This window comes from Cladophialophora immunda (assembly GCF_000835495.1).
Source record: "Cladophialophora immunda strain CBS 83496 unplaced genomic scaffold supercont1.2, whole genome shotgun sequence".
Classification (NCBI taxonomy): Eukaryota; Fungi; Ascomycota; class Eurotiomycetes; order Chaetothyriales; family Herpotrichiellaceae; genus Cladophialophora; species Cladophialophora immunda.
The window spans coordinates 3,874,447-3,897,487 of NW_015622542.1; the positions used below are offsets into that span (position 1 = coordinate 3,874,447).

The 23,041-nt window shown below is 54.9% G+C and overlaps 7 protein-coding genes across 7 annotated transcripts; 6 read left to right on the forward strand and 1 right to left on the reverse strand.

Annotated features, from left to right (window-relative positions):
• Positions 1-83: 83 nt before the first annotated feature.
• PV07_03633 (uncharacterized protein) lies at positions 84-2,630 on the reverse strand. Its single transcript, XM_016390373.1, has 2 exons — positions 2,042-2,630; positions 84-1,981 (listed from the first exon to the last, which is right to left on the reverse strand). The coding sequence occupies exon 2, from the start codon at positions 1,676-1,678 to the stop codon at positions 782-784; it is 897 nt and encodes a 298-aa protein (XP_016252275.1). The 5' UTR covers positions 1,679-1,981; positions 2,042-2,630; the 3' UTR covers positions 84-781.
• PV07_03634 (uncharacterized protein) lies at positions 2,610-6,938 on the forward strand. The gene is made up of 4 exons (XM_016390374.1): positions 2,610-3,370; positions 3,445-4,223; positions 4,295-6,476; positions 6,551-6,938. Exons 1-3 carry the CDS (start codon positions 3,080-3,082, stop codon positions 5,823-5,825), a joined length of 2,601 nt encoding a protein of 866 aa, XP_016252276.1. The 5' UTR covers positions 2,610-3,079; the 3' UTR covers positions 5,826-6,476; positions 6,551-6,938.
• A 109-nt stretch (positions 6,939-7,047) lies between these two features.
• PV07_03635 (uncharacterized protein) lies at positions 7,048-8,733 on the forward strand. The gene has a single exon (XM_016390375.1). The coding sequence runs from the start codon at positions 7,182-7,184 to the stop codon at positions 8,358-8,360; it is 1,179 nt and encodes a 392-aa protein (XP_016252277.1). The 5' UTR covers positions 7,048-7,181; the 3' UTR covers positions 8,361-8,733.
• Positions 8,734-9,141: 408 nt separating this feature from the next.
• Positions 9,142-11,292, forward strand: PV07_03636 (uncharacterized protein). The gene has a single exon (XM_016390376.1). It carries the CDS (start codon positions 9,378-9,380, stop codon positions 9,804-9,806), a length of 429 nt encoding a protein of 142 aa, XP_016252278.1. The 5' UTR covers positions 9,142-9,377; the 3' UTR covers positions 9,807-11,292.
• Positions 11,293-12,107: 815 nt separating this feature from the next.
• On the forward strand, positions 12,108-15,932 carry PV07_03637 (uncharacterized protein). Its single transcript, XM_016390377.1, has one exon. The coding sequence runs from the start codon at positions 12,745-12,747 to the stop codon at positions 15,409-15,411; it is 2,667 nt and encodes an 888-aa protein (XP_016252279.1). The 5' UTR covers positions 12,108-12,744; the 3' UTR covers positions 15,412-15,932.
• Positions 15,933-17,112: 1,180 nt separating this feature from the next.
• PV07_03638 (uncharacterized protein) lies at positions 17,113-18,833 on the forward strand. The gene is made up of 2 exons (XM_016390378.1): positions 17,113-17,784; positions 17,851-18,833. Exons 1-2 carry the CDS (start codon positions 17,503-17,505, stop codon positions 18,280-18,282), a joined length of 714 nt encoding a protein of 237 aa, XP_016252280.1. The 5' UTR covers positions 17,113-17,502; the 3' UTR covers positions 18,283-18,833.
• Positions 18,834-20,652: 1,819 nt separating this feature from the next.
• Positions 20,653-22,977, forward strand: PV07_03639 (uncharacterized protein). Its single transcript, XM_016390379.1, has 5 exons — positions 20,653-20,860; positions 20,936-21,180; positions 21,281-21,452; positions 21,527-22,301; positions 22,513-22,977. Exons 1-5 carry the CDS (start codon positions 20,816-20,818, stop codon positions 22,782-22,784), a joined length of 1,509 nt encoding a protein of 502 aa, XP_016252281.1. The 5' UTR covers positions 20,653-20,815; the 3' UTR covers positions 22,785-22,977.
• The last annotated feature ends 64 nt before the right edge of the window (positions 22,978-23,041 follow it).

Sequence of the window (23,041 nt, forward strand, 5' to 3'; positions counted from 1 at the left end):
TGGTTGCATCGGCTTGGATTCCGCTATGGTAGCTATCTAGGTACCCACCCTCGCCAGGTACTCCCAGGGACAAACAGTAGAGGTTCGATTAAAAGGGGTAATTTTTCATTACTATCTGGTATTTCCCCGACTCGAGGAAGGCTCACTTCCGAGACTTTGTCGGCGCTGCCCTTTTTCCTAACGCACCTTGACCCGGTCGATGCATCATCATCGTCATCATTGTCATCATCATTATCACCCACCACCATCATCATCATCACCACCACTATTAATGTATGCTTCGTGATTCTCCCGCTACTTCTCCGTCGGGCACTGCCTGTCTACCTTCCTTCCCTGACCGCTTGGCTGCCGCTAAACAGATTCCATTCCCCTAAAGAAAAAAGTACTCCCTCCCCCCTCCCTCAAACCACCCAAAAGGGACAAGAAACAAAGCACAGTTTGCCTCCGATAGCAGCAAGATCCCAAATAGACCCGACAAATAACCTTTTGTACGGGGAGTACTTGATGACTCGTTTCAATGGACTCCGGAACATTGAAAGAACAAGGATTTTTTTCCACCCACGCTAAGGGTCGCGATACACTTGTGGACCGATACACTCAAAACCTTCTCCACAGACAGTCATGCAAAGAAGACTGGGAGATAGGAAAACAAAAAAAAAGCGAAGCGGAGTAGAAAAAAGACGAGGTGGTCCTGGGAAGGAGGACGGAGGCGGATGAGGAGGGCGAGGACACGGGGCGGAAGAAAGACACGCGACAAAGAACTTGTTGGGGAAGCACAATGTCACTGCTTTTGAACGCCGAGTTGCACCATGTCCTTGAGTACCGAGCAGTCGTCGCAGTTGACGAGTTTCTGAAAGACGCCGACTTGGTCCTGTAGGCGCTTGATCTCATCATCCAGGTGTCGGATCTCGACCTCCGACTGATGGATGTAGTTGATTGCCCGGGACATGATGTCGGACTTGCGGACTCTGCCTGAAAGCGTGGGCCCTGTAGGTGAGGAAGCGGCGCTGAATTGAGAGGCGGGCGAGGTTTGACTGGTCTCTGCGGTTAGAAGCACGCGGTGGAGCTGCATCATCTTGCCATTGAGATTGTCACGATAGCGTCTCTCAATCACGGAGTGGGCGAACTTTGCTTTGAGAATGGCCGACTCATCCTCGCTGGACGAGTTGGACTGGTTGCGCCTCTTCCGGGGTCTCCCCTTCTTCGGTTGGGACGAGGACGACACTGAAGAGCGGGGGGCACCACGACTGCGGGGAAGGCACTTTTTGGAGCTGTATGTCTCAGTGTCGGCCAGGCTGGGCGACGACAGAGGCGAGTTGTCGCTGCCGTCGTCCCTGGGCCCGAGTGCAGCGAATTCTGCCTCGGGCGATCGACCAGCCTGGTAGTCGAGGGGGAACTCTGGGTTATTCAACTGTAGTTGGGCGGGGCCGACTGTCTGGACGCCAGCAGGCTCAAAGGGTTCCATACATGGGCTGAGATAGGGGGCATCAAGGTAGGACCGCACGGTGAAGCTCATGGGCTGTGTCTGCTGTGTCTCCAGAGGGAGCGACCATGCATTGAGGTCCTTTGCCACCAAGTCGTGGTCGTCAGTGTCAGACTGAAAGTTGGTAAAGTATGTTTCGTCTTGAAATTGCTGTGACCCCTGGTCAAGGAAAAAGGGTTCCTGGTAGAATGCCATTGCTTGGTTGGGTGTTGCTGCGATTCAACTGTTAGCCAAAAGGTCAAGTTACAGCTTGTTTGCAGTGAAGGAACAAAGAACCGGGCGGCTTTTGCGTTCCAGGGCGAGTCGGATGCTCTTCATAAAGGTTTTCCGCTATGTCAGTGTGCATGCCGACGATCTCAGATCGCGCAGCTTCTGGACCCTGAAGACCCCGCGGTGCTGTCTTTGTCGACGCAGTCGAGTAATGGTGATTGGACAGGATGGTGTAGGAACTTGATTCCTGGGCACCACTCTTTGCAGCACATGGGTCGGAAGTTTGTCCTAGCAGACCACCAATCAGTCCACCATAAGATGGTACGAGCGGGAGAGGGGCGACCTTACATAACTGGGCGTCGTCGGCTGGACTTCTCCGTTAGCTGCTGCGCCAACAGGTCCCCGGGCGAGCAGCGATTCGCTGGAGACAGTTCCTTCGCCTGCCTTTGCCTTGAAACGGACGAAAGGGGGTCCCTGCAAAGGGGATCAGGGTCTTGAGGACTGGCTCCTCAGGGGGGGCCACCAGGGCGACTCAAAATGGAGCTGACTTGCCAGGCCCGAGTCTCACAACTCACATGCTCCTGCTCCGTCTGTCCCTTTGGTCGATGGGCCGCTTCGCACAAACTTCGCAGTAGCTCGGAGGTGTCTCGCTGACGGTCGGATCTCCCCCGCCGTGAGCCCAGCCAGGAGGACGACGTCACCACCGATTGTATGCACCTTCTTGTCGCTGGAATGCTCCTCGCAAGTCCGAGGAAGGGTTGGTCATCGTCGCGGTAGTCCAACACCCACCAGGTCGACGGCAGGAATCTCGCCATGTCCTCACGCGAGAGCCCTGGTATTCTGCGTCGACGGAGGGGTTTCGGCCGTTGTTTGCAACTTTCAGGTCAGGTGAGTCTTATTGTCTTTTTGTGTCTGTTTTTTTTTTTCCCTCTCTCTTTCTGTTTCTTTGTCTCTGCGTTGCCGTGGGACTTCCCGCCGATAGTATTTTGCCCTTTTTTCCCCTTCTTCCGTGGTACAATTCCTCGGTGTGTGATCTTCGTGCGACCAGAACTCTCAAACCTTGTCTGTGAATTGCCGGATCAGGTAATTTCCACTTGGCGCCACGATGATGGAGTCTCGAGCTTCCCAAAGGCCTTTCTCGAAGCTCTGGCAGCGGAGCATTGGCTTCCGAGGGACGATCTTGGGCCTCATTGCCAAGCGCGAATCGGCTGTCAGCGTGCAGGAGTGGGTGGTCTGATCTTGCGCTCTCTGTTTCGTCCTACACAGTAATACCTCACTACCAGACGGCTTAAAGCAAAACTGGTCCAACTGCGTGGCAGCTGGTGAAAAAAAGTGCAGGTGAAAGATTACAGCCAGCCCCTCCCTCCACTACCCCCGTGCCAGGGAATGGACCACATACCTACGCCCGAGCATCCTTACCGACCCATCCATGTGCCTTGGTTGGGTGGAAGCCAGAAATTCCATATCGAGTATGATGGCAAGGGATTTCTCGATTTCCCTTCGCGGCATGGCTGGAACACGCAGAGTTTACAGGATGCCGACTTTGAGGGCAAGGACGCTGCGCAAACAGCCGCCTTCGTCCAAGAATGGCTCTACGTCGGATTGATCAGCTCCGTGTTCCAGGTATGCGGCATCACTTTCGACAGGCACCATCTCATCCGACACGCGTCGGGGTTCGTAAGTCTACCGCACTCAAGCGTGCCAGGCCACAATGGCACAAACTCTTACACAATTCCTAACAAGCGCAACAGAGGACCAAGAAGAAGAAGCACAGAGCATTCATCACCACGCGAACGTTGGGCAAGAAATTGCAGCAGTGGTACGACAAAGAAAAGTATGCCTCGCCGCCCGTAAAGGCGGAGCATGAGGGAGACATCAGGTACAATTTCGCATTTGCCTCTGGAGTGCTGGAGGCCTTCAACCGGAAACTACGAACCGCGGCCAACGATGCCGAAGCGACGTATCTGCGCAGCTGTCTGCCCGGGGAAGTCGAACTCTCCGTCGTCATTCTCCTGGCGACGATCCAGTACTTCCACATGGTCATCTATGACCCTCCAAGTAGACTGGTAGTCCCTACATGCCCTTGGCTCTCGTCGGTCATGGAGGGCGAAGGTTGGTGCGTAGGGCAAGTTGCCAAACTGTGGAGGCGACATAGGAATGCTTTGGCCATGTATTACTTCAAGATGCTGGGTCCGCCAACCGTCAAGAAGGACCACTCCCGCTGTTCGAAAGGACGGTGCGCAGCCAATGATATACTGGAAGAGGTGTACGTTACGGCGCACTGTCCCGTAGAGCCTTCCTTTATGCACTTCCAAATCCCGAAGATGATCACGAAACGCATGAGTTGCAGATGCGGTGGCCAGACGGGCCCGCCGAGCGATCAACTCATCGCCATAATCCAGGACGGGAACATTCCCATCATATCGGTTCGGTGTCCCACCACGACCCAGAATGGGAAATGGGACGATTCGCTGGACCTTAAGGTCGTTGCATATACGGGGGACACCCCATATGTTGCCATCTCCCACGTGTAAGTCTTTGTTGGATCTTGTAGACCCTGGAACCACGCAAACAGGAAAACAAGCTGACGACTCCCAAAAGCTGGTCCGACGGATTGGGCAATCCGAGAGCCAACACGCTGCCTATTTGCCAGCTGAAAGCTCTCAGATCGCAGCTACAGTACATGATCCTCACCAACCCCGAGTACTTTGACGATATCTTCCCGGAAGGCTTGCACATCCACAAGACGGCGCGTCTGGAGCGGGTATACTTCTGGATCGACACGCTGTGCGTCCCCGTCAGCAATCTCGAAACGAGAAAGAAAGCCATTCGCGACATGCGCAGCGTCTATGAAGCCGCATCCGCTGTCTTGGTCAAGGACGCCGAGTTGAACGCCCAGAGCCGGTACTGCCCTATCGAAGAGCTCATGGCCCGCGTCTGCGTGTCTCCCTGGTGCGGCCGCCTGTGGACTCTGCAGGAAGGGGCCTTGAACGACCGGGTCTTTGTACAGACGTCCCACCGCGAGGTCGTCCCGCTCGATGACTTGAACGAGCCGACGCGGGCGCTCGTTCTGCTGTCCGATGAACTGCTCGATGCCGAGTCGGCTGATTTGGTCGACCGTGGTTCCCCGTCGGCAAACGGCGACAATAATAGTTCGTCGGAGCAGTTGGACTTTGCAGCCAAGTTTGCGGCCTGCCCCTCGGCTATTCTATCAGTGAACGTCCTCCCCTCCAGCATCGGATCCAACTCCATTCTGCGCCAGACAAAAGCGGAATTGTTCTCGCACATATTGACCGAGGTGCGGTGTAGGGAAACCAGCAAGGCCTCCGATGAAGCAATCTGCTTAACGACGTTGCTGGACGCCGGGGTGGAGGATGTGCTGAGGGAGGACGGTGGTGAAAAACGGTGGACCGCCTTTTTATCGGTTGTGGAGGACGTTATTTCAGCGCGGATTATCTTTACCAACTTACCCAGGATGGCCCTAAAGGGATATCATTGGGCGCCACGGTCATTTCTGAATTCCGCCGAGGGATCCGAGCTCTCAAGAGTCGTCAACGTCCACGGCTTTGATCCAGGAAGCCACGAGTTCCAACACAATTCGGACCTCGACGAGCCACACCACGCGCGACAGGTTTCCAGACCAGCCCGCATTAGCGAGCGTGGGCTGATGGTCTCGTCCCCAGGGTTTGCATTCCGGCCGCTCGCGAACCCCTTGGCGTCCGAGTTCTGCTTCACCGAGGAAGACGGCGCCGTGACTTATTGGTGCATTACGGAATATTCCCGGGTTCACTTCGAAGCGTATTTCGAGGACACTGCTGCGTTTCTGCCCGAGCAGCCATGGGACGTCGTGAAGGCAGGGGCGTCTTCACGCCTGTCACTTGTCCTGGAGAACCACTTTTCGGACCCTCCTGCGCCGCTCCGGGGGGCGCTGTTGATGGATTGTACTGACGAGGCCAAGATGGTCTACGGCACGTACCTGTGTCTTGTCCTTGTCATCCGGACCACCAAAACTTACCGGCCGCCGGACTTTGAATTGGCAAAGGAGAAAATGGTCCAAAATACGGAGCACGCCCAGTGGGAACTGGCCGTGGAGGCCAAGCTGAGCGGCCAGCAGGAGTGGTGCGTTGCATAATTTAATGATAGAAGGTAGCACCTAGCTGAGGGAATAAGAGATATTCCCCATACCTCTCTCATGGAGAAAGGGCTCAATAGTACTAGAGTAAAAACTGCTCGGAGCTCGCATGCGACTCACCCCGAGCGTGCCGCTGTTATAACCACCCACCCTCCTCTCACTGTCGCACTCACCTCGCTCACTTTCACACTCACCTTTCATCCTGAACTGCTCTACCGCTCGCAGCGCCAGCGAGAAGCCAAAATTAGCGGCGTTCCCTCTTCGACGCCTTTTCGACTTTCGACCACTTTCCTGTCCCCCCTCGCTCGAACGAACCATCCCTTCTACCCATGAAGTATTAAATCTCCCTTCCTGCCCTCTCGGGCCGCGAACTTTTCTCCTCCAGAATGCGACCCTTCTTAAATGGCGGTTCTACCATTACCGTCACTCCAGCCCTCCCACAACGACATCCTAGAGTCCAGTCATTTCCACCAGCGTCATGGGCCAGCTGAGCCAGCAGGAGCTTACGGCGGACGAACTGCTTGTCGCCCGTGCTGAAGCCAACGGTTACCAGAGAGGGGCACACAGAGAGGTCGACGAAGTTTGCGGCCGAGACGAGCATGTCTCAAAGACAATAAAGAACCAAGATGCTACCCTCCGACGCTATATCCTGTAAGGGCTGCACTTTCCCCCTTCACGCTCTCACTTGTACAGCCCTCGCTCCTCAGTTCTGACTCGGTACCTAGATGGCGTCTCAGTGCCATGAAAAAAGGATACGCACAGAAAGGTCTACCCCCTGGAATGTTGCTTAATAGGTCTAGTTTTGTGACAGGGGCGCCAGATGCGGTAAGCGAAATTATCGGGTCCGAGCTCTTTGTTATGGCACTCTCCCCCACAAAAGTCAATTCAAAGTTCACTTGATCGAATTGCCCAACTTAAAGGCCCAGTATGTCTCTTCCAACTATTATGAAGCGCATTCATGACAACCACCGGTAGATCATGATGCAAGTTGCACATGTCTGGAACATTTCCTGCTCTGGTCAATATAGTCTGATCGCATCTTAGTATCTGGCGCTGTCTGACTAGAGCTGAACCTTCGTAATGTCCACCCCTAATTTCCACAATCGTTCGCAGCAGCCTTGCTTCATTTGTCCATACGCGCCGCGCACGCTAGCTTTCGGGCGTTGTGAATCGCATCGTTCCCAGGATCGTTTAATTATGGCGTGCACTGCAAGCGGCAAGGGGTAGTCACTGTGTTGGAATATGGTACAAGTTCTGGTGGCTCGCCGTCTTTCTACCTCTGGTCCCTCCCGACCAAGTCGTTCATTCTTGGAGGCATCCCTCCGTTCCGTTCGTTCCTCTTGACAGCCTCCAATCATGCATATTCGCGTTTTGGCCGCTGTGGCCGGCTTTGCTGGCATTTCGTGGGCCGCTCCTGGCTATCCAGCAGCTCCTAACCGTGGACCCGGCTCCCAGTCAACCAGCACTTTATGCTACACCAAGATGGCCACGACTCCCGCAGTTTGGAGGACAACTACCAGTTGGACAACCCACTATACTCCCTGCACATCGACCACGACCGTGACTGTCACCAAGACTTCGACTCCTTCCCAAGGCACGTCCACGTCTACCGTTGTCACGACGACCACTTCGATTGGTCCTACCGTGACGGACACGGCCAGTTCCACATTGACGGTGACCAACACTCAAAGCACCACCACCACCAGTACAGTCTCCACAACCACAACCACAACCACAACGTCCAGCGTCGCATCAACGGTCCCTGCTCCTGTTGCATTTATCCCAGTCCAGACCAGCCTGCCGGGCTCTTCCTATACAGGCTCTGGTGGAAGCAGCCCCGTCTCGAAAAAGCGAGACCTCGTTCACGAAGCCCTCGTACCCAAATCCAACGTCGAGCCCAGTGCCCAGATCCCACCGCACGGTCCAGGCATCTCTCCCAACCAACAACGAATCCCCCAGGGCGTCACATGCCAGATGTGGCAGCCTAGTCCCAGGTGCTCAGTAAGCACGGCTACGACAACGACCACAGTCACGGGTCCAACACCCCCTCCGACCACCACGACGGTAACTTCGACAGTGACGGTGACATCGACCCCGGGCGCGACAACGACCGTCATTAGCACCACGACAACGACGACGACATCGACCGAGACCGACGTGACGACCAGCACATCGACTGAGACAGACACTGTCTTCTCCACAACCACGACCGTCTACGCTGCCTGCGCGACCAACAACTTCGCCGACCAGTATGACAGCCAAGGGATTGGTAACGTCATCCCTTACGGCGTCGGCGGGGCATACGCCGCCTACGACACCCTGGAGGGGGTTGATGCATACCAATGCTGTGTAGGGGCTCTTCACAGCACCGACCAGATCTTCATTTGGGCCTGGTTTCCCGACAACTCATGCATCATGGGTGGCAATCCTCCGGGGGGCGTGTGCTCACAAGCGACCGGTGAAACCTCCGTTGTCACTGGTGGTGATCTTGTAGTCGGCAACGGTCCTTGCGGAGAGGTTCTTCCGCCACCGTGATGTGTATGCAGTGTTAATCGGGAAGTTCAGTGTGGAGAATTTGACAACGATTAGGAGACTCTGGTAGCGAGAAGTCTCGGGCGAACAGCTGGGACAGTCGAAGCACTCTGATTCAAGGAAGCGGCCGTTTCATCATTCAAACGAAGGCGCACAATATTTGTATATTCTTTCCCTCTACTTCTAATGCAAAACAGGACACGGAATCCATTCACTCGGTAGCTTCCTTTTGCTTTACGGTTACGACGCCGTCTGCCATGTGATTCGATCTGGAAACCCGAGGGCTAAGAGGTATATATAGCTGTCTAGTAGGCTTAGTAGTTTATTCCGGACACCTAAGAAATATTATATTTTGTTTTTAATATATTGAGATTTGTTGAATATAGGTACTATACCCTATTATTCAAGCTGCTAATAGCTATCTATAGAACCTTATTGTCAGTGCTGCTTCTTACGTACCTCCAAGGTGGAGATCCTTCAGTCACAGATCCTTTGTAAGTATCGAACTGGGTAAGAGGATCGCAGGATAGAGCACACTAGTCACTGAAGTGTAAGGGTCAAGTAGATAACATGAGTTGGCTACGGGAGAGGTAGCTATCTGTAGTGGCCGGGCCACATCTACAAAGGTTTCCCAATGTAGTAACGGCATTGGTGAGCACAGGGCGGCATCACCCCCGTCCCGATCCGGGGTGAGGCGCGAGCAGTTTTCACTCTCCTTGGCATTGAGGTCATGTTCGGCTGGGGATGCGCCGCGGGTCTCCTGAGCGAAGCTTCAGGCATGCAAACTCCGTCTAATTTTCATCTTCCATCTCAACAGTCAAACCATGGGCAGACGGCCACCATCTCCGCCACAGCAAGCCTCTCCTTGTTGATCGGTGCCTTTTACAGCTAACCAATTATAAACATTCTGAAACCCACGGGTAGAGACAAAACCCAAGGCACCAACGGCATCGGCCATTTACATCGACACACCAAACGTCCTGTGGCTTCACCGGTGCCCTGTCTCCTCGCACCACTACGATGCCTGTGTTCCAATCCAAGCCCTTCCGCAGCAGCGGGAGCAGCGCGGCAGCAAGAGATCTCCCCTCGCGCATCGCGGCGTGGTACAACCGCAAACAGGAACGCAATCCGTTCCTGTACTTCGGGCTGCCGTTCATCTCGATCGTCGTTGCGGCCTCGTTCCTCCTCACCCCGGCCACAGCCCTGCGGTACGAGAAGCACGACCGTAAGAACAGACGGGTCTCGGACCACGAGAGGATGGAGCTGGGCCTGAAGGGCGGGCCGGCGGGCGAGGGCGGGCTCACGTACAATCCGCGACGACGCAAGATCCTCAAGGGCGAGCTCAATGAGCGGGACGAATACTACAGGCTCATGGCCAAAGACCTGGACAATTGGGAGCAGAAGCGCGTGGAGCGCTGGAAGGGCGAGCCCGATGGGAGACTGCGATAAGAGGGCCCCATATCAATTGGACATACGAAGGCATACGACTGTTGCCTTGGTTTGGTCTTTCATCTATTCTGTGGGCGATACCGCGCAAGAATCTTTACCCGTTCAGCTTCGGGCCCCTGTGCGTTACACCAAGTCCAGACCTCCGGACGAATGCTCCGAGATCTCGATTCCTCGCAGCGGCGAAAGCATGCAATTGCTCGGAGCAAGAGCTGGTACACACATCTCGCTTGGTCGACACCGCCAGAGATGCAATACGTGATGAATACTTGGACGGGCCGAGGCAACCAAACTGGCGGTGAGCATACTTTCCAGTACTGCATGGCCACAGCCTCAAGAGACGGCCGTGCGTTGAGCGGAACATCATCCCCGGGAGTCTAGGCTGCAAAGTACAAATTTGCCCATGGAGCTCTGGTGACACGAAACGCGTTCTGGAGTGGAACATCTGTGGACAATCAACAGTTGGTGGACGAGCTTGGTTTCTCATGGTTTCCGAAAAGGGAAACAAGCACCTGAACGACTTGAGCCAATGCCATGGCGGCACGAGTCACCTGAATGAGAGAGCTCGCTTAGATGCAGGCCGAGATGGGCGAGAAGATTCTGGCCATAGCAGGAGCACGGGCTGAATGCAGGTGTGACGGATGTGGAGGGAGATGACGGCATTTGATTGCTTTGTGTGCACGGGGCGTCATCTTCGGCTGCAGCCGACACGCATGGCAGCCCCAGATGACGAGCGAAACGTGTCGCACTGGTTGTTCCTCGAGTGTCGTTCGGAGTAGCTCGGTCTCAATATAGCACCACCAGAGGTCATTTCTGGAAGGAGATGGACCCTGTACCGAGTCTACACTGTGTATTCCACCTGTGTATTCCACCCCGTTACAGGAAAGCATTCTTTGTAGACTTGCAAGGGTCGTGGAGGAACGGTGAAAAAAGGAAACATGTGAACGTTTGGCCAGAAGGCCCCTTCTTTCTCCCAAACCGGGCATCTCCCGACCCGCTGGGGACGCTCAGAAGCACGCCAGACACCGGCTGCATTTCGTTATCGTTTACGTTTTCGACATGCCGGCTGATGACTAGGGCACTTTTTGGGTGCATGCGGTACCTGGGTAGTGCCCACGGCCGCATTTCTAGTGTCGTCCAAAGAGCATTTTGGTGCGAGTAATGGTTGAGAATGGGAGGGGGTTCTCTCTGGTGGTGGATCATGCCACTTTTGCCAGCGAGACCAGCGAGACCCTGAAGGGGCTAAGTTGGATGTACTTTGTACTCCGTACTCTTGGACCAGGTGAGAGAAGGGTCACTCGAAAAGATAAGCGAACAGTAGAAGGTGGCCTGGGTACCTACTTGTAGGTAAGTATGACGTGGGGTTGAGGGATGCAGTGGTCAGCCCTGTGAATAAGGTGCGCCTCAGAGGTCTGTTGCAGTGATGGAGGGAGTTTGTATTTTGTCGGGGAATTGGTGTTTCTGCCTGTCTGCGGTTGTCAATTGTTATTCGGCTTTATCGTAGGTACAGTATGAGCAATCGGTGCATACCTACCCAGGTATTGTAGGCATGCATCTGGATTGATTTCCAATCAACGCTGCGTTCCCATGCCCGCCAACAAGGGTCCGATCCCCTCCATCCCCCCCCATCGCCTCTTACCCATCCACACACCCGCTACGACTATCTTCGGAGGTTGATCCAAATCCCTGGGCCAATAACGCCCGTGGACTACTGTACAACCCACTCCCTCCTTGGACCATGTACAAGTCACACCCCTCCGCTAGGAAGCAGTGTAGATGCGACAACAATGTTCCTTGGGGTTCCAGACCGTTATTTCCATCCTCAATCCCACCAGTCTGGCATGGGGTCCCTTTCCCACAGGTGACCCATTATTATTACAGCATGTTGCGAGTCAGCGAAGGGTTCAATCTTGCGTCAATCCTGTTCTCACAAACCCTGTTTTCCCTTTCCCCAGAAGACCCTTTTTTCCCCTTTGGCCACCAACCTCGGAAACGTCCTGTATTACCACGAGGAGTCGGTATCAAAGGGAATGCAAGTTACGAGGGACCGGGTACAGGTATGCTGAGGCCTGGGCTGGGCGAAAACCAGGGGAGGGGGCTACTGCCTTCACCTGGCTCTCACCTTTGGGCCAGAGGCGCTTCCGGGCATCAGCCCATCGGAGGCGCCCTTTGGCCTGTGGCCTTTGCCGCCCCCCACCACCACCACCACCCGTTGTCGTTGCTCCTCCCACCGACGTCATTGTTCCCTGCGCCAATTTCCCATCCGAAAGGTCGCCCTGGGAAGAAGGGTCTTTTATGCCTGGACTCAGTGCTTGTGCTCCCCTACTCGTAGCTGCGCCCGCTTGCTACATACCTAACCTACCTACTGCTACTACTTGTACTGCTGCTCCCCCCTGACGATATCTAACAGGCGGCACTTTACTACTACTGACACCCACCCCCCCCTTTATCGGGCCAATTCTCTCACCTCGCAGCTCTCACCTTTCGCCTCTCACCACTCACCAACCTTAAAAAAAAGTTGCCCTTGAATTAGTGATTCACTCTCTCAGCTGAGAAAACAATATATCCCTTTGTTTGCCTACCCAACACAATGTTTCCACATTCCACCTCGCTGTCCGCCTTGTCGCGTGCACAGTCCAGAACCACAATGACGTAGATCTTTGGGGGCAGATCTGCTTTTTCACCTGCACGCTTTCACCACCCGTACACTTCCTGCCTGCGCCTGACCATCCTCACCCACGACATCCACATCCACACCCTCGGGACGCAACGCCTCATATCCCTCTCTTGTCCCTTCGACACTCTCTTGTCCCTTCGACACCCTTTGCTGCTGCTTGGGGGGTTTCCAACCTTGTCTTTTCTCTCCCCCTCTTCGTGTGGAGGGATCTAATATTCTCGCCGTCGACTCCATAGCAACAAGTCTCCTTGGCCACGGACCTTGATGACCATCCACCACATCAAGTCGACCTCACCCGGTGCTTCAGGCCAATTGGCCAACGTCACCATGTCCGCCACTGCGACGGCTTCCCTCAAATCTTCTTCGCATTCTCACTCCCACTCACAGTCGCATTCGCATTCCAAATCTCACTCTCACTCCCACTCCCACTCTCGCTCCTCCCGCCCCTCGACCACCCCACGTACGCAGCCTGCGGTCGCCTCGGTCGGACAATCCATGCCACCTCACCTGTCTCCCAATACTGCTCGATCCGCTCAACCACCCAAAGATGTCAAGAGCCCGAGTCCCAGCTACTTTGGCTTTGTCGTGGGCAGCGATGATACCATACCACCCGACTCCAACCCAGGCGCACATGCTCGCCAAAATTGGACCTACCCCAACTCGGCTGCTCCGAACAACGCCCCGACACCCCGTCATATCCCGCTCGAGGCAAACCCAGAGTTTGAAGCATTTAGAAGACAGTCGGAACACAATCACAGGTTTGCTTTGAACACGGCCTTCAGACCTTCCCAATCTCGAAACAACTCGACGAGCACTGCTTCCCGCGTCGACTCTCCCGCCTCCCCTCACACGAAGCGGCCCTCGATAGATAGAAACCCCAAGTCATCCAATGGAGGGTCGACGCTACAGCAACAGGGTAGTCAGATGGAAGATATATCCTTCTTTGACATTCCAAGACGACAATCCCCGGGACCTATCAATTCCCAGCACACTGTTGCCGACCACCAACACGCCCGCCTCTCCTTACCTGATAACAGTATACGTACACCCCCTCTCAAGGCCGCCATAACTTCCCATCGCTCAGACACGTTACCCTCGTCGGGCGAAAAAGACGCTCCTCCTATCGTTTCCCCGACCCAAATAGCAGAGCTCGTCAAAACCCGACCAGACGATGTTTTGGTGCTGGACCTAAGGGTATATCAGCAGTATGCCACGGCGAGGATAAGAGGAGCTTTAAATCTATGTATCCCCACGACACTTCTGAAGCGACCCGCATATAACGTCCAAAGGCTCGCCGAGACGTTTTCATCGGCACGAGACCAAGAGACCTTCGCGCGCTGGCCGAAATGTGCCTATATAATAGTGTATGACGCCAATTCTGCCTTGCCGAAAGAGGCTGTCACTCCGTTAAACGTGCTCAAGAAATTCACATCCGAAGGCTGGACGGGCACGGGGCTGGTGGTCAAGGGTGGGTTTCTGAAATTCCAAAAGCTGGTTCCGGAACTGGTGGATAGTGGTCCTGTGCAATCGGGGAATGGAGCATCTTCACAACCACTGTCCATTTCAGCTCCAGGAAAGGATGCCCTGCCGGTGGCCGGAGGTTGTGCCATGCCCTCGGAAAAGTCGGCCGCCAATCCGTTCTTTGGGAACATTCGTCAGAATATGGATCTGTTGGACGGAGTTGGGCAGATGCCCATCAAAAAGCCTACCGACATGAGCTCGGACACGGAACGACATATGCCCGCGTGGTTGAAGAGAGCCGCTTCAAAGTCGGACGAAGGAAAGCTGGTGTCGGACCGGTTCCTCAATATTGAGAAATCGGAACAGAAACGCATGCAGGAAGCTCTCACGGCCAAGGTGTCGTATGGAACGCCGCGCACAGAACAGCCACAGAGGATCCAAGTTGCCGGGATCGAAAAGGGCTCCAAGAACCGATACAACAATATCTTTCCCTTTGACCACACGAGAGTTCGATTGCAAAATGTTCCGAGCGGTAGCTGCGATTATGTCAATGCCAGCCACGTCAAAGCGGAGTTTTCGAATCGACGATATATCGCCACCCAAGCACCGATTCCTGCAACGTTCAATGATTTCTGGCGTGTCGTTTGGGAGCAGGATGTCCGTGTAATTGTTATGCTGACAGCCGAAGCGGAAGGGGGACAGGTCAAGAGTCATGTCTACTGGAAAGCTGGCGAGTATGGCCCTCTGAAGCTCAAGCAGCTCTCTGAACGCCAAGTGAGCTTGGAAACGAAGAAGTTTGCCAACAAACTTGCACCGACAGCCAGACCATCCATGGCGCCCAGAAGATCAACCACGGCCAACATTCCAGGGGAACGAGGTCGAGACGAGGTGAAATCGCCGACTGCTAAAATCCCTACCGCGATGGTTCGCCACTTCTCCTTGAGTCACTCGGCATTCCCTTTCCAGCCGATGCGCGAGATCACTCAGATTCATTACGCGGACTGGCCAGACTTTGGAGCTCCGGCAAGCCCCCTCGAGCTGCTTGGACTTGTGGAACAGGTCAACAAGTACGTCCGAGGATCAGGGACTCCGTCCAACGTCATGGGACCAGACGACGCAGCGCCTGAAGGACAACGGCCAATCCTGGTACATTGCAGCGCAGGCTGTGGGCGAACGGGTACATTCTGCACGATTGATTCTGTCATCGACATGTTAAAGAGGCAGCGGCTTTCTCATGAAGCCGGGGAGGATAAAATGGATGTTGACAACGGGGATTGGGTGAATCGGGATGATGTTGATCTGGTGGCCAAGACAGTGGATGACTTCCGACATCAGCGACTGAGCATGGTACAGAATTTACGGCAATTTGTTTTGTGTTACGAGAGCATATTACAGTGGCTTGTGGTGCAGGATTCGGAGCATCAGAAACGACCGGGACTACCAGACCCAAGACGGAGTTATCACGGTTGAGACTTTTTGATAAAAATAAACAAAAGCCAGGGGGGCAATGATGATTGAACGCCGAGCATGGAATGAGGTGCATATTTCCCGTTGTTGGCAGCCGGGAGGTTTTGGCTAAAGGATCTCCAAGCCAGCCGTGCATGGCTTTGGGATGCTTCGCATGGCATTTGACGTTGCTTTTGGGTTCATTCAAGGGCTTGCATAGCGAAGAAGGTGCGCGAGCATATTATATATACTGCATATCCGTTTTTGGATATCATGATTCTGCGACGAATCGACTCAACAATGACATTGGGCAGGACCAAAGAATCTCGTCTGCGTCTACCGGGTCTTGATCGTGGCTAATCCCCTTCATGAGGTATCATCGACTTCTTCCCTTTGCTGAGCTGAGCATGAGAGCATATCGACTGGCAAAAAGGAGGATTTGGTCCAGAGAAGGCGGCTGTGGTCGGATGCAACTTGTCCTTCCAGTTTGTGGCCACTGCCGAAATCGCCCACATTCCCTTGGGATCGTGGGAAGGATTCGCGAGAAGGCACCATGGATGTGATGCGATTACTCTGCGTCTTGTCCTGGTCCTGGTACAGCCCTCTTCCTGGTCCATCTGTTGGGTTTTCTCACACTCTCCCCGGCTGTTCCTTGTCGGGCAGCACCTCAAGACACAGAAGATACATATAATTATTCTGCTGCTGACTTCTAGATCCTCCGTAAATCTTGCGGAAATTCGGCGAGCTCGTCCGAACGGGGGCCGTCCAACGAGGCCAAGGAACAAGACGGTGTTCCAAGAAATCCTTTCAAATTTCTCAGGTCAGCGGTGCCAATCTCCAAAATTGGCAACTCGCCGTTGCAAAGGTGTCCGAAAGACTGGGGGATCTTAGCATGCCCAGGCAGGTGGGTTCCTGCTTCGCCATTCGCCCCTTTGGCTGTGTCCGGGTGCTCGTTTACAGGTGCGATCGTTGTGTGGCTTGCTGAATCCACAGCCGCGCTGGATCAACAGCTGAATATTGTCTTATTGGGCACAGGACGCCACGCTGGACGAGACTTTGCTTGGATTCAGCTTCTCGTCCTAGCTTGTTCGGGGCTAGCCACCCTGTCAGCACTACTATCGAGCCACTTTCCCGATGGGTTTGCTCTGTCTTGCCCAAATCTCTTCCCCGAGAAGCAACAGCAGCAGCAGCAGCAGGCCATACAAGATGTTGCAGTCAGCCACTGCTTCCCAGCTGACTGCAAAGCGGCCGCTGTCACGATATAACTCGACAGTACTTCTGCCGACCGACAGGAACCAAGACCTCTGCCCCCGGGTGGCTGGCTCGAGTTGTTCCACAGCAGCAGCCAGAATGAGACGGACACGTCGGCGCCGTTGCCCGTTTGATAAGCAGCCAAGGCTCCTAAAGGGTCGAGATTCGCTGGCTCCGACCGGCTGGCCTGAAAATGTCTTTGCAGCCTGTCTCCCCGAGAGAGGCTTGATCGTCCACCTAGTGACTCGTTCATTCTTCGAAAATAACAACACGGGGCAGGCAGCTGGAGGCAATCACCTTCCCCATGCGGGTTCTGTATACCGAGTGCCCAGCAACCAAGGCATGCCAACAGGGTGCCACGGGTTGGGCCTCCCATCTGGGTGTTAGATGTCCGTCAGGCACACGAGTCCCCGGCATTCAAGAATACGAGGGAGAAGCTGGCAGTCCCATGCACCTTGTCTTTTCCATGGGACGCAGCCTTCAGCCACTAACTCCATACAGGGTAAGTTTTGGAGGTGCGAAGCAAATTGCTTGTTGATGCAAGGCGCGATGCCTTTTCAGCCTTAAAACCCAAATGCCCTGCCTATGCTGCCCAAAGAGCATCTTTGTTATAAAGCATCCTTTCCCCCCCGCTTTCGTTCCACCTGGGATTTTGCCACACACACACCGCACTCGCCTTCCTGTTGGCTGTTGTTAGTCATACTGCCATCTGCTGTGCTGAGATCACGGACCTAATATACTATAATCTCATCCCTCCCAGAAGACGAAACACAAATCCTCACCTCTTCCTGCGAATTCCTTTGTCGAATTCAATACCTCGCCATTGGAGATAGCATCAGATATTCCCCTCCACCTCATTCCACCATGTCGAACTATTTACCGTTGTACGTTGCCATGTCCTTCTTGATGATCGATGGGGTCATCGAGGTCGGCTTTGTAGGGTCAATGGTTGGTTTCTTGCACGACCGGGCGGGGAGATTCTTCACCATCAACGCTCCCAATGGTAGTTTCGACCTCCACGGCAAGCCCAAGGGGCTTCTGGTCAACCAAGGGCATACAAGCAACGGCGCTGCAGGAACCGCCATTGTGCTGGTCGGCTTTTTGGGGTTGCTCACTATTTGGTATGAGAAGCGACGAGCCAGAAGGGTACGTTTTGGGCACTCTCCAGAAGTGACATGTTTTAGAGGGCTCGCTGCTAACTGGCCTTTCCAGACACAAGCCACCAACCACTCGGGCATCTTCGTCTTCTGGGTCGTCATGACCGTGCTCTCGGCCCTTCTCACCCTTTCCGCCTTGATCTACACCTTCGTGGTCACGGCCCAGACCGACGACCAGACCATCAACCTCACGGTTGCCGCGGCGAACCCGGAGCCAAAGATGTACCCGCTCGACAACTGGACGCCCGAGAACTGGTTCGTCGCAGTCCTCGCCCTTCCTCTCGCGCACGCCAGCGACCGTCGCGACATCCGCAACAACCTTCGCCTGATGCGGGGCTGGAGATGGAACCTCATCCCGCTGTTCATCCTCGGCGTCGTGGTGGCCGTACTGGCCGTGTGGGAGCTGGTCAGCGGGCGGCGATGGAGGCAAGGCGATTCCAAGGAGAAGCTCCGGAACTCGACGCAAAGCCAAAGCCAGAGCTATTAAGCTCCTCGCCCACCCTCGGAGAACGATTTGAGGTCCAGCAGGAGGAAAAGACTGAATCTTCTTTGGTTACGGATACCCCCTTGATCCAGCTAGTGTGTATTTCTCTTTTTTTTATTTATTTTATCTTTGGTTATTTCTCGGGCATTATTGAGCAAGCGAGCGCGTATATTGGGACAAAGAAAAATCCTTGGGACTATTATATTTGAAAAGGGAATATTTTGGCATCACTTGATGACCCTGATGACACGACCTTCTTTTTTGGATACTGGAACATATATTCCTCGGCTAGAGTCCAACATCCTAATGCCTATTTGGTATTGTCTACGATATTAGCTGTGTGTGCATATGTGTCCAATTTAGAGCCATCCTCGCTCTGTGTTGTATCCAGAAAAGCATTCAATTTCTCCCCCAAGTCGTGGATCGATTGGACGTCCTTGCAGCTTTGTGATTCATTCCACGGGACCTAGTATGGATGTGAGGAGAGGACAGTTAGTCGTCGATGCTGGCTACTATTTTCCATCATCAGATTTCTGCCCCTGTCGTTGTCGCTGTCGCTGTCGCTGTCCCCAGAGAAACAGCCATGTGGACGGACTTTTTGTTCGTCTTCGGGCCGATGCGATTACTATTTCGCGAATTCTTAGAGGGCGAAAGGGGGGTATCTCCCAGTAGTAGTAGTGGCTCCTTGCCATGTGATGTGATTGATTATCACCACCAACGGTGGCCCCGACGCAACGCCGCAATTTTAAAAATAAAAAAGGGCCAACGCTGCCTAAGCCGCATCCAATCTAGACCCGGTTTTGCCCTCCCCTTGAGGCCGATGAGGCCCGTACTTCACTGCTGCCCGGATTCTGGATCTTCCCCCCCTCCCTCCCTTCGACCCGAATTTGACCGCGGTGGTCGGTGGCTGGTTGGCCTGCTGGCCTGTTGGCCGACCCAGACGGTCGAGTCATCGGCCATGTGGCTGCTGGGCCCTGGCACGCAAGGGTGTGCACAACCGTCGTTACATGCTCGGATAGGTCCTTGCTAGTAATACCTCGTACGAGAAGACACAAGCACTCTCTCATCATTGAGCCTCCTCTACGAATACGCGGTACACATTATCAATGTTGGTGACGTACGTGCGCCCTTTCTCTGAGGCTTGACCTCGAGGGCGCCTCCCTACATACACAGATATGCAGATATGCAAAACTCCCCTGGTGGTTTGCGAATCAAATAGCATAGCACGACGCCTTTCGAGCCCTGGTCTACTCGATACAGTCCCCCCCCCCCCAGCTGCAAGGCCTACTACGGTAACAACAAAGAATTCGTCCGAGTCTGAACCATAGTTGTGGCGTGGTCTTTCTGCAAGCCGTTTCAGCCTTGCCACCAACCACGAGGAACAATCTTTCACTGGTTTTGATGACCAGCTACACTTCTTCTCTAGCTCTGATGGTCCTGTCATCAACCATCCGAACAACCACAAATCGTACTCGTTATGTGCAAAGACTTGGCTGTCCCAGATATTCAACACAATGACATCGACGCCTTTGCATCGCCCCCACCCTCGACAATCACTTGATCGCTGAGCCACGCCGTCACGAAAAAAGGCATCGTCATAAGCGCTCATAAAAGTCCCCGTTCTCCTATGACGCAGACAGGTTTGCCGCCTCGTGGCCCCCGCGGTGTGACTGCGTACGAGTACGTGGGCTGTGGGAAAAGCAAATGAGGCGCAGCTCGTTCTCCCACGATCCTTGTTGACTCAACCCCAAGGCTCCTGTGCTAGGGGGCAAATGCCGAGCTTCTGAATCGTCTGGACGAGCCATCATGTCCTGACGAACAAAGGCCGCGCAGCTAATATGTATGGTTGGGATCTTCGCCGTAGGAGGACACGCAAACCGTGCAACACGCCGTTATTGCTTTGGACGTGATCCCGCTGTCCATTCTCTGCGGGCCAGCTTAGACTAGAGACGGATCGGTCGAAAGGCTGCGGTCGATTAACTGCCTAGAGGTGCTTTCTATCTAGACTTTCATACCCAAACCCAAGAATATCGTCGCTGTGGAGGCCCCCTTTAAAAAGTGTTTGGTGCCCAAGACGGTAGGTAGCCTGAAAGACAGTGGAATAGACCATTTCCGTTCCTTGGTGACTGCCCCGCGGCAAGGGGAATGATGGCCGTCAGTAACTCCCGTTGACTTTCCCCAGGAAGCAAAGACTCCCAACGTTGTAATATACGCAGCTGGAGAACCAAACTCTTCAGCCTCGTTCCCCCCCTTTCTCCCGTGTTTGTGCGGCCTGGCCGTGGCCGGGGGTCTCTCGGGATCTCATCCCCGGCCCAGCAACAAACCTCATGCACTCAACTAGGGATGACATTGCTGAAGAACAGCCCGGCGGACCGTCCACCAATTATTGGCGACTTGTACCGGTTTTTCCATCTTGAAGGACTTGTTGTCGAGGAGTAGCTCCTGTGCATTCTGACCTGATATACGGGAAATCCTTTGCCTTGTGGAGGATACGGGCCGTGCTCGACACCATTCGCCACGATAGAGCATCTCAAAGATGAAGCCCGACGCCATAGAAACGAGGCTCTTCATAAACAACGAAGTATGTGCCGTATTTGCTTCTCTCTCTGACAGGATATCATTGAACGTCCAATACCTGACATCCGCTCCCCAATAGTTCGTCCCAGGCAAGCAAGGCAAGACGTTCAAAATCTCCAATCCCTACAACGACGAAGAGATATGCAGCGTCCACGAGGCCACCAAGGAGGACGTCGACCTCGCAGTCGAGGCCGCCGAGGCTGCGTTTCCGCACTGGAGCAACATCGCCGCCCATGAACGAGCGGCGTACATGTTCAAGTTTGCCCAGCTCGTGCAGAGAGATGCCCAGCAGCTCGCCGAGTTGGACTCGATGTGTATGGGCAAGTAAGGAACACCGCCTCCCCCGTCCGGGAAAGCTTCAGTCTTGCATTTTACCTTCAGGGAAGACGGGCACCAGAGAGCTGACCTGCATCTTCCCGTACAGGCCGGTTGAGCTGCTCAAGAAAATGGACATCCCGGCGTGCGTGGGCGTGTTCAATTACTTCGCCGGCAGCGGATACCACATCCTGGGAGAATCGAGTCTCAGCTCCCCCAACTTCCTCAATGTCAGTGTACGGCAGCCTTACGGCGTGGTCGGCTTGATCATCCCCTGGAATGTGAGTCCTCCCACCATTCCTCTGACGAGTCTCTCGTCTTCCTCGTCTTCGAAACCTCAACGGCTGAGTGATAGGTCCCGATGATCATGTTCGCCTTCAAGGTCGCCCCGGCTCTGATCTGCGGCAACACGGTCGTGCTCAAGTCGTCGGAAAAGGCGCCGCTCAGCTCGCTGAAGCTGGCCTCGCTGGTCCAGGAAGCCGGGTTCCCGCCCGGGGTGGTCAACGTGGTCAGCGGCTTCGGCGACCCGACGGGCTCGGCCCTCGGCCTGCACATGAAGATCCGCAAGATCTCGTTCACGGGGTCGGTGGCCACGGGCCGCAAGATCCTCAGGATGGCGGCCGACTCGAACCTGAAGAACGTGTCGCTGGAGCTCGGCGGCAAGTCGCCCGCCATCATCTTCGACGACGCCGACCTCGCGGCCGCGGCGCGCTACACGCACTACAGCATCAACCACAACAGCGGCCAGCACTGCCAGGCCAACAGCCGCGTGCTGGTGCAGGAGTCCGTCGCCGACGCGTACATCGACATGGTCAAGCAGCTGATGGCCAAGGTCACCCTGGGCGACCCGGCCGACCCGGGCACCTTCCAGGGCCCCCAGGTCGACCAGAAGCAGCTGGCCCACATCCAGCGGCTGGTCGACCAAGGGGCCCGAGACGGCACCCTGGTGTGCGGCGGCAAGCGACACGGCACGACAGGCGCCTTCATCGAGCCGACCATCCTGAAAAACGTCCCGCTCGACTCGGCCGCCTACACGGAGGAGATCTTCGGGCCGGTCGTGATCGTGAACACGTTCAAGGACGAGAAGGAGGTCCTCGCCGAGGCCAACTGCACCGACTTTGGGCTGTTTTGTGAGTACAAACACTCTTTCGCTTTGTTCTCCCTCATTCCCCCCCCCCCCCTCTCTTTTCGTCTTCCTGGGCTGCTCATTGTGGATCGAATCCTTGTCCCTCCCCTCTCTTTCCTTTTGCTCAACCCGACCCCTCCTGAACGCAACCCAATCCGCTTCGAGCAACTGAATAATAGCTGACATCCGCTCTCCCCTCCGCTCGCGATCTGTAGCATCGGTGTACACGCAGAACTTCGACCGGGCGGTGCGGGTGGCCAAGGCGCTCGAGGCCGGCGCGGTGGGCATCAACTGCTCGGTGCCCGTGCGCGCGGTCGACATGCCCATCGGCGGCTGGAAGCAGTCCGGCATGGGCAAGGAGCTGTCGCTGCACGGGCTCAACACCTACACCGAGCTCAAGACCATCTTCATGAAGTACAACGCCGACCCCACCTCCATGGCCGTCGGGACGTGGCATTCGGGCCAGCAGGTGAATGGGGTTTCCTAGCGTCTCTCTTCGCCGAGGCAGACTTGCTCGGTGGAGGAGGAGGAGATGGGAAGGATGTCGCTTGGTCGAGACTCTAGACTTCTAGCCCTTTTTGTCTTGTTCTCCTCCTGTAGGCTTCTGGGCGCAGAGAGATGGAGGGGAAGGAGATATCAAGAGATAGAGTCCTGGTCAGACATTGAGCTGACAGTCCAATAGATCCTTCCATTTCATGCAATCTATCATCTATCCACCTGCCTGGGTCCGGTTGTGTGTTACAG